This window comes from Diorhabda sublineata, chromosome 8 (genome assembly GCF_026230105.1).
Source record: "Diorhabda sublineata isolate icDioSubl1.1 chromosome 8, icDioSubl1.1, whole genome shotgun sequence".
NCBI classification, from domain to species: Eukaryota; Metazoa; Arthropoda; class Insecta; order Coleoptera; family Chrysomelidae; genus Diorhabda; species Diorhabda sublineata.
In genome coordinates, this window is record NC_079481.1 from 30,563,492 (window position 1) to 30,580,115 (window position 16,624).

The 16,624-nt window shown below is 30.2% G+C and overlaps 2 protein-coding genes and 1 long non-coding RNA gene across 3 annotated transcripts in view; 2 read left to right on the forward strand and 1 right to left on the reverse strand.

The window, feature by feature from the left end:
- Positions 1-6,100: 6,100 nt before the first annotated feature.
- Positions 6,101-16,624, forward strand: part of LOC130448493 (gamma-aminobutyric acid receptor alpha-like) — a 68,888-nt gene continuing 58,364 nt past the window's right edge. Inside the window, exon 1 of the mRNA XM_056785913.1 lies at positions 6,101-6,633. Within this exon, the coding sequence (XP_056641891.1) occupies positions 6,623-6,633 (11 nt within the window). The 5' untranslated portion in view covers positions 6,101-6,622. The remainder of the gene's footprint in view (positions 6,634-16,624) is intronic.
- LOC130448509 (uncharacterized) lies at positions 7,355-7,886 on the forward strand. Its single transcript, XR_008910340.1, has 2 exons — positions 7,355-7,537; positions 7,590-7,886. It is a non-coding gene; the product is annotated as an uncharacterized LOC130448509 (long non-coding RNA).
- LOC130448502 (facilitated trehalose transporter Tret1-like) lies at positions 8,535-12,975 on the reverse strand. Its single transcript, XM_056785923.1, has 2 exons — positions 12,859-12,975; positions 8,535-12,598 (listed from the first exon to the last, which is right to left on the reverse strand). The coding sequence occupies exons 1-2, from the start codon at positions 12,890-12,892 to the stop codon at positions 11,301-11,303; spliced, it is 1,332 nt and encodes a 443-aa protein (XP_056641901.1). The 5' UTR covers positions 12,893-12,975; the 3' UTR covers positions 8,535-11,300.

Genomic DNA, 16,624 nt, shown 5'->3' on the forward strand with positions numbered 1-16,624 from the left:
GTTCCCCATTCTCCCCTATCTAACTATTATTCTTTATTAATAAATTACCAAAAAGATTGAAAAAACTTACCTCAGTCTCCCCTATCTAATAATTGTTCTTCGTTAATAAATTACCAAAAAAATTAAAAAAAACGTTCCCCATTCTCCCCTATCTAACTATTATTCTTTATTAATAAATTACCAAAAAGATTGAAAAAACTTACCTCAGTCTCCCCTATCTAATAATTGTTCTTCGTTAATAAATTACCAAAAAAATTAAAAAAAACGTTCCCCATTCTCCCCTATCTAACTATTATTCTTTATTAATGAATTACCAAAAAGATGGAAAAAACTTACCTCAGTCTCCCCTATCTAATAATTGTTCTTCGTTAATAAATTACCAAAAAAATTAAAAAAAACGTTCCCCATTCTCCCCTATCTAACTATTATTCTTTATTAATAAATTACCAAAAAGATTGAAAAAACTTACCTCAGTCTCCCCTATCTAATAATTGTTCTTCGTTAATAAATTACCAAAAAAATTAAAAAAAACGTTCCCCATTCTCCCCTATCTAACTATTATTCTTTATTAATGAATTACCAAAAAGATGGAAAAAACTTACCTCAGTCTCCCCTATCTAACAATTGTTCTTCGTTAGTAAATTATCAAAAAGATTGAAAAAACTTACCTCAGTCTCCCCTATCTAACAATTGTTCTTCGTTAGTAAAGTACCAAAAAGATTGAAAAAACTTACCTCAGTCTCCCCTATCTAATAATTGTTCTTCCTTAATAAATTACCAAAAAGATTGAAAAAACTTACCTCAGTCTCCCCTATCTAACAATTGTTCTTCCTTAATAAATTACCAAAAAGATTGAAAAAATTTACTTCAGTCTCCCCCTTATAACTAATCGTCCTTCATAAATGAATTACTAATATGATTAAAAAAAACGTTCCCCATTCTCCCCTATCTAACTATTATTCTTCGTTAATATTATTACCAAAAAGATTGAAAAAACCTACCCCAGTCACCCCTATACAACAATTGTCTTTTAATGAATAAACCAAAATAATTGAAAAAAAATTCTCCAGTCTTCCCTATATAACTAATCGTCCTCCGTTATTGAATTACCAATATGATTGAAAAAACTTTCCTCGGTTCCCCCTACATAACAATTGTTCTTTAAATTAATTACCAATAAGATTAAAAAACTTTCCTCAGTCTCCCCTACACAAAATTGTTTATTATATTAATTACCAATATGATTAAAAAACTTTCCTCAGTCTCCCCTATATAACAAATTGTCCTTTATTGAATAAACCAAATAATTGAAAAAAATTTCCCCAATCTTTCCTATATAACTAATCGTCCTTCATAAATGAAAAAACTTACCCCAGTCTCCCCCATATTACAATTATTCTTCGTTAATAAATTACCAAGTTTGAAAAAACTTACCCCAGTCTCCCCCGTATAACTAATCGTCCGTCATAAATGATTTACTAATATGATTAAAAAAACGTTCGCCAGTCTCCCCTATCTAACAATTGTCATTTAATAAATTACCAACAAAATTGAAAAAACTTTCCTCATTCTCCCCTATATAACAATTGTCGTTCGCTAATGAATTACCAATATGATAAATAGCTTGAATAGATAAACATTAGCATAATCATTCGATTTCATCAAATTAATTACTACGTATGTTCGGTACAGTAGACGCCATGTTCGACTTCGAAAAACACGATACAAGCACGTATAAAGCGATTCATAAATTCGGTACATATTTAGGAATAGCGCCATTAAAATCGACACCTACAATTAGTTATTTATTTCTGCTGGGTACCTCAATTTTAACGATAAAATATTTAATTAATCTAGTGCCTTCTGTGCTTCCTCCGAAGAAGGACGAATTAAGAGTAAATATGGATCCTTCTTTCGGCGACTCTTTCTTATTGGCGTTAAGTCACGGTTCGATAATCGCTTTGAAGGTCACGAGTTTGTACGAAGTAACCCGAAAGAAAAAACATTGGCAATCGTTTTTCGATATAATGAAACAATTCGATACGAAATTTAAGAATAACATAAATATGATCAGTTACAGTTTTAAAGTGTTTTTATTATTCCTAGTTTGCACATTGCATTATATTTCTTACGTATGGGAAGAAAATCGAATTATTTTTTTACGTCAAAATATTTGGGACAGTATATTTTACGACGTTATTTTATTCGAATATTTCTTTTTATCTTTGCTAATATGGAACGCATCTAATTTATTATCTTCAAAATATGTTTGTTTACGTATACTGATTCAGTCGAATATGGAACGTGCAAAAAATTTTCGAAGTTTCAAGAATTATTTAAAAAATTTATATTTCGGCGCTAATGCCTTCAACGAAGCGACTGGTAACGTCGTTTTGATGTTAATAATCAGCACATTTTTTTACACGTTAAGTACCTTAAATACGGTTGTAATTAATTCTGCTAAAAATTCTAATTTCCATCTAGTTTCAGCCCAAGTATTGTACAGTATGGCAACATTGGTAAGTTCACATTAAATTGATATTTTATTATGAATCAATGACGTCACAAATCACAGCATCCATCTTGGCGACATTGACAAGAACAATGGTCCTAGTTAATTAACTAATCACGTACAGTTTTTCATTATCATTTTGTTTGTCAGAATTGGTTACGTAGACCGTCCTATTCATTCTTCGTTTTAGAATTGTTTTTCAACGGAAAATATATTAAATAACATATGTGAACAATGACAATTGACAGTCTCCGCTAAAAACTGTTCGGGATCGTTCGGCAATCGTTCCTGTTTCTGAATAACCTATGATCACGTGATTCAACTCGCTCTATGTTTTTGATTACCGAACGCAACGAATGCCACATACAGTGATGATTGAAACATAAGGTTAACATTTTGGAGGTCATGACAAGTGACAGATAGCAGATACGGCTTAAGTATTTTTTTCTAAATTTCTTATGAAATTTGGTTATAAATGATAAGAAAATAATTTTAAATGGCATATCAACACCTGCTGTTAAAAAAATTTCAATAATTTAGTGAATGTTTTCAAAATATATTTCATTGACTGACTATAATGAATGGACTATAATTATTATTTTCATTTTTAGATATTTTCTGTGTTGATAATCGTATCGTTTGATAAAATAGAAAAAATATCTAAGGAAGTAACAAAAGCTTGCGTGTTTTTAGAAAGTACGAACGCAAATGCGAATATTTATGGAATTGCGAATTTGGCAAAAGGATTAGAACCGACGTTTACGGCATCTGGATTTTTTTCTATCAACCAACGACTTATACCTGCTTTTATAACTAGTCTATCCACTTACGTCATCATAATTTTGCAATTTAAAACGTGCTAAACATACTAAGTACGTTCTTATATACGGTGTGTCACAAGTTATAGTTCGTTTGTGAAAAATAATTAAAAAAATTAGATTTACATTTTTAAATAGCAAATATTTTATTTGGAATACAATTTTTTTTATTTCTTCTCATCAATATAAAAAAAACGTTCAAATTATGTGACTTCTATCATTTTAATGACGTATGTTTAAATATTGTACAGCCGCACGCCATCTAACGACGCCGGTCATAACCTAATATATTAAAAACTATACAAGATGGTGGGTGGCTCCATCTATTATTGGGTAACTATTCTATTGTTCTACTTGTAGTATAAGTTAACTGTAACTAAACATAGAAAAGGCAACGATGAACGAATTACGTGATTTTAAAAAATATGCACGCCAAGTAAATCCACAAGAACTACAAACTTGAGCAAACAAAGGACCTGAACTTTTTAATCACACCTCGTATTGTTTCTATCGATCCCGATTAATGTTTACACATAATTATATTAATACAACATTCTTGTTTTCTAATAGAATAGAAGTTTTATTGGTGATAAAACTTTCATCATGTTTCGAAGTACCCAAAGAAAAGAAAACCTTTTGAAAAAATTCAAAATTCTCTTTGTTACTGCGACTGTTTTTTGTTTACTACCACCGACGGATTACAAAATTTGTTCGGTGCAGAAAAAGTTATCACACGTTATATATTCGACAATATTCTTCATAACAACTGTAGGTATACAGATATACAGTATCAACAGACTTATCGACAAAAAGGAATCGGATTTAAGACAAGCTTACTTATCACAAGTATCTGCGGATATTCTGAAAGGAATATTGAGTATTTTTACGGATGCAGTGATGTTTTTGATATCGATTTATTATAACTCTACTAGATGGGAGAATTTACTTAAAAAAATTCGAGATATCGAAATGATTTTAGCACCGATTCAACGAAAATGGACGATAAGATTCATGCCTTTAATATTTTTTAGCGATTTACTACTTTGCATCGCCGTAGTTACTTTAACAAATTGGTATTATTTCATGGAATTTGGTTGGTACATTCAAAGCAAATATTTCATTAAATATTTATCGATTTTTCGTCAACAAATAACATTTATTATAGTTTTTTATTTTATCTATTACGTTTATTTGAAATATAAACAATTAAATGTTATGGCTATGGATAAGTTTAAATTTAGAAAGAATATACAAATATCAACTATAATAAACATTCATAGAAAATTGTGGGAGATAATTCAAGATGTCAATAGTATATTTGGGATGCAGATATTTTTAGGATTGCTTGAAAGTGGCGTATTAACTTTGTATTATGTGAATGCCATTAATTTTAACATTCAACGGGGCATCTTTATCAAAATTATCATGTTTTCTATACTGACAGTAACAGAATTGGTAAGATTTAAGCATTACCCCATTTTTTGCACGAATTCGTAGTAATTAATACCATAATTTGAGATTTTTTGCTCGCAGATTACAAAATTGTATGTACTTACTAGAATTAAACAAACTTTCACTTAATGCTCACATTCGTTAAATTCACCTTCACTAACACTATGGTCACTAAAATAAAATATTAATGACTGAATTTTTTCTTTATTTTTCACTTATAACTGTTTAAATATTAACGTATATCCGCCATTTTATCACGTTTTTCCGCTTCTTGCGAACTAAACTGTCAATTACTAATAAAACAAGCTGTGTCTAGTTTTACGTATGGCGTTTTTTACAAATCGATTTAAAATGAATTTTCATCCTCGTTTTAAGAATTTATACTTTGCTCTTATTTCACTTTTCTTTAATATCTTCTTAAACAACTCCCTTTAAACACGGCATAATTTGTTTTTCAGTTATTAACCGACTGTTTGACATTTTTACATTTTTAACGTAGCGGGATCAACGATATATTCTATTCATAAAATAATGAATTTATGATACATTTGAAAAATAATTTAATGACAAGAATAATATAAATAATTATAAGAAGTTTTTAAAAATTATATGTGAAAAGTTAATTTTTTATAATGCTATAATACAACTTACCTTTTAATACGATAGAAGAAATATCAAACAGGATATCGTACAGCGTTGCCACATGCTTCAGAATTGATATGTTTTGGATAAACATAAAATTATTCATTAGTAATATTAGTCGACACATAAATAAAATTATTCATAATTTGCCAAAACCAAGTGTAAGGCTATTGATTAATAAATTTCAAGTTTAATCGGAAATCAATAACAAACATTTGTCTATGATTTAAGTGTCTGTTTGAAATATAATCTTTTGTTACTTAAAAGTAATTTTTTCATGTTAATATTATCGGTGAAGTTAATAGAATCGCAAAATGCACTTTTCAGTAAAAAATTCATCGTTACTAAGCATTTTTCAGGTAATTCAATATAATTTCTCCACGGTCGCTTTTCAGATGTTGCCAATTCTTGCAATCTCCGCTAGCGATTGGATGACAACGGAATCACAGAAATTGCTTATGGTATGCTATGGGTTTCAAGAAGATTTTTCATTTTTTTCGAGCGAAAATTTGGAATTATTCAATTTGAAAAATCATATTGACGTAACGAAACCGAAGATGACAGCTTGTGGATTCTATGAACTCAACAGTAAACTTATTTTCACTTTATTCGGAACTCTAACCACTTTCTTTTTCATCATCATACAGTTTAACAAAAAAGTGTAAATCATTACAAATATTTATCAAATATTCACTTATACTTGATATCACAATAAATGAAGAATGTGTAAAGGAATCACAATAGTTTTTAATATTTTGAAAATAATCTTGCCAGTTTTATTAACAGTAGCTTATTATATAAAATATTTGACAACGTCGCCATTATTCTAAAAACAACCGCGAGAAAGGTTTCTAAAAAATCAATACTAACGTGGGATTTTTAAATCCATATTAACGATTAGTTTTCGATCTTTTTCTAGCCCTCGAATATCGTTACGTGATCTCTGTCTAGCGACTTACACTAGTAGTAAACGAACATACCACAAGGATTGCACCGGTTATACTTCGAACACAGCAGTAAAATTTTCAACCATTTTTTGTTCAATATGTACGTTAGATATGAATTGTGCGTTAGATTTAGTTTGCAGATTGCATATAGTTGTAGTTTCGCGAGTAAAAAATAGAAAGTTTGTAAAACTTATGTGGTTGTCATTTCGGAATATGTGGGTGGGAAACATTCTGTATTTTTCAATTAACTAATGAGAAAAAGGTAATATATTTACGACTATAAAATCGATAAGTATTCATAATATAACTCCCATTTTATTGAATATTCTAATGAAAGAAAGACATTCAAAATAATGAATAAACAAAGTGACTTGTTCTGCTTCAAATTAATTTATAGAATTATTGGATATTTAGGAATGGTTCCTTTGAATCCAAATACCTTATTTGGTAAAATATCTTTCACAGTAAATTTTATTTTCCACACGATATTATTTGTTTTTGTTAGTAAACTGAATAGAATATTAGGTTATAAAGATAGTACTTCAAATAATACTTTTCTTATGAGAGCAGATTATTTCGTAATGTACTTTTTTCAAATTACTGTTTCATACGAAGCTATTAGACAGAAAAAAAACTGGAAAACTTTTCTTGATACAATAGAAGAGATCGATAAGAATTTGAAATACGAGGTGAAATTAGTAACGTATTGCTTGAAAGTACTTTCGTTTTTTGTTGTTTTTTTATTATTACAATTGATTTATTTATGGAGGGAGTTTTACGGAATTTCAGAAGATTCAATTTCTAAATACGACTTTATATTTGCTAGTTACGTATTATTTGAAATATCATATTTGTCTCTAATACTATGGAATGCTTGTAATTTATTATCTGTTAGATATTCTTGTTTAAATAAACTTATTCGAGATCGTTTACATACAAAAATGGACGATTCTAAAACAATGGTTGAATTTGTGACAAAAGTTGAAACAAATTTGAAATTTTTATACCTTAGTGGAAACGCTCTAAATGATGCTAGTGGAAAAATAGTCTTTTCATACATGGCTTTAGTTTTTTATAGTACATTAAGCATTTTGAACAACTTTTGGTTTTTATCTCCACTATCAGATATTGGTATAGAAAATTTAATCGTTGGTTTAACCCTATTGGTGAGTAATACTATTTTCAGATACCAAAATCATATATTAATACGATTTTCAGACATTTTCCTTCACAATTATCACTTCTTTCGACAAAGTTGTTAATAAATCGAAGCAAACATTTAAAATATTAGTGTTGATGGAAACTTTAAACGTTAAACTACACAATAAAGGCATGGCAAATCTATCCAAACAACTTGAACCGAAATTTACAACTGCCGGTTTTTTTCTTATAAACCGACGACTCGTTCCTGCATTTATCTACACACTTTCTACTTATATTATTGTAATCATGCAATTCAAAACTTGTTAGAAGTACATTATACTTTGTTATTTAAATAAATTCGCACTTAAACAATTTTTGAGTATATATATCACGTTAAAACCATTTCACGTCACGTTAAATGTCATACGTCATACGTCAAATCAAACATTACTTCAAAGGTCATAAATTATGTGTCAAATCAAACACCTCTTTAGGTTATTCCATTTTTTTAATAAATATCAATTTATTTCAGAATATTTTTCACAAAATTCGACTAATTTATCGTTTTTAACTGTACATCAAAAGTTTTTTATGTGTCAATTTCTTTCTGTCTTTATACCACGTCACGTTAAATGTCATACGTCATGTGTCGAATCGAAAATCACTTTAAATGTCATAACTTTGATTATTTCATTATTTTTCTTAAATTATTATATCATATCAGTTTGTTTCTGAATATTTTGTACAAAATTTCAATAAGTTATCATTGAAAATTGTCAGTAAACAACTTTTTTATGCGTTAAGTTCTTTCTGTACCTCTCCACGTCACTTTAAATGTCATTCGTCATGTGTCAAATCACACATCACGTTAAATGTCATAAATTATGTGTCAAATCACACACCACGTTAGGTTATTCAATTTTTTTAAATAAATATCAATTTATTTCAGAATATTTTTCACAAAATTCGACTAATTTATCGTTTTTAACTGTATATCAATAGTTTTTTATATGTCAACTTCTTTTTGTCTTTATACACGTCACGTAAATGTCATACGTCATGTCTCGAATCGAAAATCACTTTAAATGTCACACGTCATGACTCAAATTAAACACCACGTTAAATAATTTCCTTTTTTTTTCAATAAACGTCAATTTATTGTTGATATTTTTTACAAAATTTGACTATATCATCATTTAAAACTGTAAGTAAATAACTTTTTCTTTCTGAACCTCTTCCACCTCATTTGAAATGTCATAATTCATTTGTCAAATCGAACATCTCTTTAAACGTCATGCGTCGAATCGAACAACACGTCAAACGTCATACGTCGCGTGTCAAATCAAACAGATTATTTCATTTTGTTGAACAAAAATCAATTTATTTTCGAATATTTAACAAAATTTGACTGTATGATCGTCGAAAACAGTTAATTAAATAATTTTTCACGCTTTGAGTTCTTTCTGTACCTCTTTCACGTCATTTAAAATGTCATAATTCATGTGTCAAATCGAACATCACTTTTAACGTCATACGTCATGCGTCGAATCGAACAACACGTCAAACGTCATACGTCGCGTGTCAAATCAAACAGATTATTTAATTTTGTTGAACAAAAATCAATTTATTTCCCAATATTTAACAAAATTTGACTGTACGATCGTCGAAAACAGTTAATCAAATAATTTTTCACGCTTTGAGTTCTTTCTGTACCTCTTGCACGTCATTTAAAACGTCATAAATCATAAAATCACTTTAAACGTCATACTTCATGCGTCAAATCGAACAACACGTCAAACGTCATACGTCGCGTGTCAAATCAAAAAGATTATTTCATTTTGTTGAACAAAAATCAATTTATTTCCGAATATTTAACAAAATTTGACTGTACGATCGTCGAAAACAGTTAATCAAATAATTTTTCACGCTTTGAGTTCTCTCTGTACCTCTTGCACGTCATTTAAAACGTCATAAATCATAAAATCACTTTAAACGTCATACTTCATGCGTCAAATCGAACAACACGTCAAACGTCATACGTCGCGTGTCAAATCAAAAAGATTATTTCATTTTGTTGAACAAAAATCAATTTATTTCCGAATATTTAACAAAATTTGACTGTACGATCGTCGAAAACAGTTAATCAAATAATTTTTCACGCTTTGAGTTCTCTCTGTACCTCTTGCACGTCATTTAAAACGTCATAAATCATAAAATCACTTTAAACGTCATACTTCATGCGTCAAATCGAACAACACGTCAAACGTCATACGTCGCGTGTCAAATCAAAAAGATTATTTCATTTTGTTGAACAAAAATCAATTTATTTCCGAATATTTAACAAAATTTGACTGTACGATCGTCGAAAACAGTTAATCAAATAATTTTTCACGCTTTGAGTTCTCTCTGTACCTCTTGCACGTCATTTAAAACGTCATAAATCATAAAATCACTTTAAACGTCATACTTCATGCGTCAAATCGAACAACACGTCAAACGTCATACGTCGCGTGTCAAATCAAACAGATTATTTAATTTTGTTGAACAAAAATCAATTTATTTCCGAATATTTAACAAAATTTGACTGTACGATCGTCGAAAACAGTTAATCAAATAATTTTTCACGCTTTGAGTTCTCTCTGTACCTCTTGCACGTCATTTAAAACGTCATAAATCATAAAATCACTTTAAACGTCATACTTCATGCGTCAAATCGAACAACACGTCAAACGTCATACGTCGCGTGTCAAATCAAACAGATTATTTAATTTTGTTGAACAAAAATCAATTTATTTCCGAATATTTAACAAAATTTGACTGTACGATCGTCGAAAACAGTTAATCAAATAATTTTTCACGCTTTGAGTTCTTTCTGTACCTCTTGCACGTCATTTAAAACGTCATAAATCATAAAATCACTTTAAACGTCATACTTCATGCGTCAAATCGAACAACACGTCAAACGTCATACGTCGCGTGTCAAATCAAACAGATTATTTAATTTTGTTGAACAAAAATCAATTTATTTCCGAATATTTAACAAAATTTGACTGTACGATCGTCGAAAACAGTTAATCAAATAATTTTTCACGCTTTGAGTTCTTTCTGTACCTCTTGCACGTCATTTAAAACGTCATAAATCATAAAATCACTTTAAACGTCATACTTCATGCGTCAAATCGAACAACACGTCAAACGTCATACGTCGCGTGTCAAATCAAAAAGATTATTTCATTTTGTTGAACAAAAATCAATTTATTTCCGAATATTTAACAAAATTTGACTGTACGATCGTCGAAAACAGTTAATCAAATAATTTTTCACGCTTTGAGTTCTCTCTGTACCTCTTGCACGTCATTTAAAACGTCATAAATCATAAAATCACTTTAAACGTCATACTTCATGCGTCAAATCGAACAACACGTCAAACGTCATACGTCGCGTGTCAAATCAAACAGATTATTTAATTTTGTTGAACAAAAATCAATTTATTTCCGAATATTTAACAAAATTTGACTGTACGATCGTCGAAAACAGTTAATCAAATAATTTTTCACGCTTTGAGTTCTTTCTGTACCTCTTGCACGTCATTTAAAACGTCATAAATCATAAAATCACTTTAAACGTCATACTTCATGCGTCAAATCGAACAACACGTCAAACGTCATACGTCGCGTGTCAAATCAAACAGATTATTTAATTTTGTTGAACAAAAATCAATTTATTTCCGAATATTTAACAAAATTTGACTGTACGATCGTCGAAAACAGTTAATTAAATAATTTTTCAAGCGTTGAGCTCTTTCTGGATCTCCTCCAAGGTTTTCCCTTTAGTTTCGATGCAATAGAACTGAACGAATAAAACAGAACAAGCCGAACACGCGGAAAAAATGAAAAAACACGTTCCCAAACCGAAACGTTCGATCAAACTATTAAAAAAATAAACGATCAAAAAACCCAACATCCAACAAAACGAAGCGGTTACCGACGAACCGATAGATTTGATATTCGACGGGTACAATTCCCCCATAACGGTCCACGGCAAAGACCCCAAACCGACGTTGTAAGTTAGAATGAAAACTACGAGAGAAACAATCGGGAGGAAAGATATAGAACCGACATCGATATCTCGATCCCTCAGAACGCTGTACACTCCCAAAGGCACCTCGGATAGTACCACGCCTAAACCGGAACCGAGTAGTAACAATTTGCGACCTAACCTATCTATTAAGACCATAGACAAACCGCTGGATATCAATTGGACCGCTCCTACCAGCATCGAGCAAACGGAAGCGTCCACAGGAGTTTTGGCTTGTTTAAATATATTTTGAGCGTTCGATAAAACGGCGTTGATACCGGAAAATTGTTGAAAGAATATCAAACCGCTAGCTATTATCAAAGCCCTGACGTTACCGGACGATTTAAATAAATCGCCAATGCCTCCGTTACCTTCTTCGGATATCGCTTTTTCGATAGCGGCTATTTCGGTATTGACATCGTCATCGTTACCTTTCAACCACCGAAGGTTTTTCTTGGCTTCGTCGATTTCGTTTTTACCGATCAAATATCTCGGACTTTCGACGGAAAACAACGAAAATAAAGGCATGAAAATCGCGGGAATTACGCCCAGAATTAGATTAAAAGTCAATATATCGACGTAGGGTCCGACGCAATAGGAAAATAACATCCCCATGCATAAAAGAATGTTGAGTATTCCGGATAGGGTTCCCCTATTGGAGCTATCGGCTATTTCTCCAATGTACATCGGCATTACGGTGAAAAGTCCCCCGACCGCTAATCCAATTACGAATCTAGCCGCGTAAAAAACTTGCACAACTTTAACGAGTGCCATAACGACGAATCCCATCGCCATGGGACATCCCATCGATACCAGAGTCTTCTTCCTGCCGATTTTGTCCGCTAGATAACCGAAAAGGAAAGGGCCGAAACTGGCTCCTAGCAAAAACAGCGAGTTGACCCAAGATCCTTGCCCGTCCGATACAGCCATGGTCGAGCTTTTTAATTTTTCGATTTCCGGAGACGCCCATGTTATCGCCGTTCCCGCGGAAAAACTGATAATGTTGCCTGAAAAAAATTGTATATGAAAAAATAAACGAAAAAAGTGCAGAAGGAATTCCACTCGCCATTAAAACTGTCAAACTTCATTACACCAATGTCAGATTTGACGTACGTCATAACTTAACGTAACCTCAATATTGAATTGACAGGTTTGTACAATCAAGTTTGAAAAAAAAAAGAATAAGAAATGTCCTGATACAAGATTTATTTTATCATTGATACGAACTAATTAAAAATATTATTTTCATATTATTTCTATATCTTACCTGTTGTCGCTGCTATAATCGAATTCATTTTCATCGAATTAATTAAATTTTATACTACAGATTTATACCTACATCTGATTATACTTTACCGCAATTGAATTTCGTCGTTTTTTCCACAGAATCCATCTTATCACGTAAGTGAGTGTTGAGCACTTCAAAATAGTATCATAATATCGATAATTCACACCTACGGGGTGAGTCAAGAATGTAAAGAAAAATTAATGTGTTACGTGTGTTGGAAAGTTCGTAAAAAGTCGGTTAGATGGCGCTACTAGTAATGGTTATCAATGAGAACGCGTTTATACATTTGACGGCTGTCATATGATTAGTTGGTGACGTAACTGATTTAAAAAATAAAAACCGATAAGTGGTAAAACGTTAAAAAAAGTTAACAAAATAACTGTTTGACATATATTTGAGTATACGAAACCGATTTGATGATTATGAATAATAATATTTGATAATTAGTGAAACAGAAATCCAATTGACAGTCACCTGAACGGCCACCGCGTCCTGAGCCGACTCCAAAGCTCGGAAAGACATAAAAATATGCTGATAAGATTATGTTATAAAAAAGAAGAAATTACTGTTTCGTCAAGACCGCATTAGGTCACAAGCCATGACGAAATTGGGGTATTATTCGCTACGGGGTGATTCGAAAAAGATTTTTTTAGGTTATTTATGTCGTTATATATTACAGGGCTATTCAAAAAGGAATTAATATAGTTATGGTTGTTTTGTATTGTTTTCGCGTGATATTACATACTACAGGGTGGTTCAAAAAGATTATAATAACAATTTAGTGTTATTTTTTGTTGCTTTGAAGTTTGCGGCGATTTAAAAGTAAAACAATTGTTTTTTTTTCCAATATAATCATATCTGATATTTTGATTAATGATTATTGTTTATCTTACATAAGTATGCTTGTCATAGATAGTACTGATTGGCATCTTGAATAGCTTCTATGATGTTTTAAACGAATAGACCAGATATAATTACAAATAGAAATAAATAAAATATCGATTATGTGTAGTAATCATTTTTTACACAATCTGAGAAGTTCGAGACTGTCATTTCTGTTTTTTTTTATAAATGACGAGTTCAAGGTTATGTATGAAACTCGTTGTTTGATTGGCAGACGATGCTATTGAGAAAAATTGTTTTTAAAGCTTGTTGAAATGGTTGTATAATTATTTTGGATATACTGTAATCATAAGAAGGTAATTTGAGGTTAGTGGACTACAGATTCGCACTAATCCAATTTAAACAATGCTTATGTCACAAAACCGTTGTAAACGGCTTATAAAATGTGATAATATGAGTTTAGAGGACTTCAGACTGATTTCTGTTAATAGAAACACTCTCGGTATTAGTTAAATGGACAAAATACCTCATTTTAACTATTTCAAAACTAACTTATTCATTAGTTAGTTCAATATTTGTCTTATTAAGAGTTTAGAGGTCTTCAGACTGATTTCTGTTAATAGAAACACTCTCAGTATTAGTTAAATGGACAAAATACCTCATTTTAACTATTTCAAAACTAACTTATTCATTAGTTAGTTCAATATTTGTCTTATTAAGAGTTTAGAGGTCTTCAGACTGATTTCTGTTAATAGAAACACTCTCAGTATTAGTTAAATGGACAAAATACCTCATTTTAACTATTTCAAAACTAACTTATTCATTAGTTAGTTCAATATTTGTCTTATTAAGAGTTTAGAGGTCTTCAGACTGATTTCTGTTAATAGAAACACTCTCAGTATTAGTTAAATGGACAAAATACCTCATTTTAACTATTTCAAAACTAACTTATTCATTAGTTAGTTCAATATTTGTCTTATTAAGAGTTTAGAGGTCTTCAGACTGATTTCTGTTAATAGAAACACTCTCAGTATTAGTTAAATGGACAAAATACCTCATTTTAACTATTTCAAAACTAACTTATTCATTAGTTAGTTCAATATTTGTCTTATTAAGAGTTTAGAGGTCCTCAGATTGATTTCTGTTAATAGAAACACTCTCGGTATTAGTTAAATGGACAAAATACCTCATTTTAACTATTTCAAAACTAACTTATTCATTAGTTAGTTCAATATTTGTCTTATTAAGAGTTTAAAGGTCTTCAGACTGATTTCTGTTAATAGAAACACTCTCGGTATTAGTTAAATGGATAAAATACCTCATTTTAACTATTTCAAAACTAACTTATTCATTAGTTAGTTCAATATTTGTCTTATTAAGAGTTTAGAGGTCTTCAGACTGATTTCTGTTAATAGAAACACTCTCGGTATTAGTTAAATGGATAAAATACCTCATTTTAACTATTTCAAAACTAACTTATTCATTAGTTAGTTCAATATTTGTCTTATTAAGAGTTTAGAGGTCTTCAGACTGATTTCTGTTAATAGAAACACTCTCGGTATTAGTTAAATGGATAAAATACCTCATTTTAACTATTTCAAAACTAACTTATTCATTAGTTAGTTCAATATTTGTCTTATTAAGAGTTTAGAGGTCTTCAGACTGATTTCTGTTAATAGAAACACTCTCAGTATTAGTTAAATGGACAAAATACCTCATTTTAACTATTTCAAAACTAACTTATTCATTAGTTAGTTCAATATTTGTCTTATTAAGAGTTTAGAGGTCTTCAGACTGATTTCTGTTAATAGAAACACTCTCAGTATTAGTTAAATGGACAAAATACCTCATTTTAACTATTTCAAAACTAACTTATTCATTAGTTAGTTCAATATTTGTCTTATTAAGAGTTTAGAGGTCTTCAGACTGATTTCTGTTAATAGAAACACTCTCAGTATTAGTTAAATGGACAAAATACCTCATTTTAACTATTTCAAAACTAACTTATTCATTAGTTAGTTCAATATTTGTCTTATTAAGAGTTTAGAGGTCTTCAGACTGATTTCTGTTAATAGAAACACTCTCAGTATTAGTTAAATGGACAAAATACCTCATTTTAACTATTTCAAAACTAACTTATTCATTAGTTAGTTCAATATTTGTCTTATTAAGAGTTTAGAGGTCTTCAGACTGATTTCTGTTAATAGAAACACTCTCAGTATTAGTTAAATGGACAAAATACCTCATTTTAACTATTTCAAAACTAACTTATTCATTAGTTAGTTCAATATTTGTCTTATTAAGAGTTTAGAGGTCTTCAGACTGATTTCTGTTAATAGAAACACTCTCAGTATTAGTTAAATGGACAAAATACCTCATTTTAACTATTTCAAAACTAACTTATTCATTAGTTAGTTCAATATTTGTCTTATTAAGAGTTTAGAGGTCTTCAGACTGATTTCTGTTAATAGAAACACTCTCGGTATTAGTTAAATGGATAAAATACCTCATTTTAACTATTTCAAAACTAACTTATTCATTAGTTAGTTCAATATTTGTCTTATTAAGAGTTTAGAGGTCTTCAGACTGATTTCTGTTAATAGAAACACTCTCAGTATTAGTTAAATGGACAAAATACCTCATTTTAACTATTTCAAAACTAACTTATTCATTAGTTAGTTCAATATTTGTCTTATTAAGAGTTTAGAGGTCCTCAGATTGATTTCTGTTAATAGAAACACTCTCGGTATTAGTTAAATGGACAAAATACCTCATTTTAACTATTTCAAAACTAACTTATTCAATAGTTAGTTCAATATTTGTCTTATTAAGAGTTTAGAGGTGTTCAGAGTGATTCCTATCAATTGTAACACTCTCAATATTAGTGTTCAAACAGGTATAA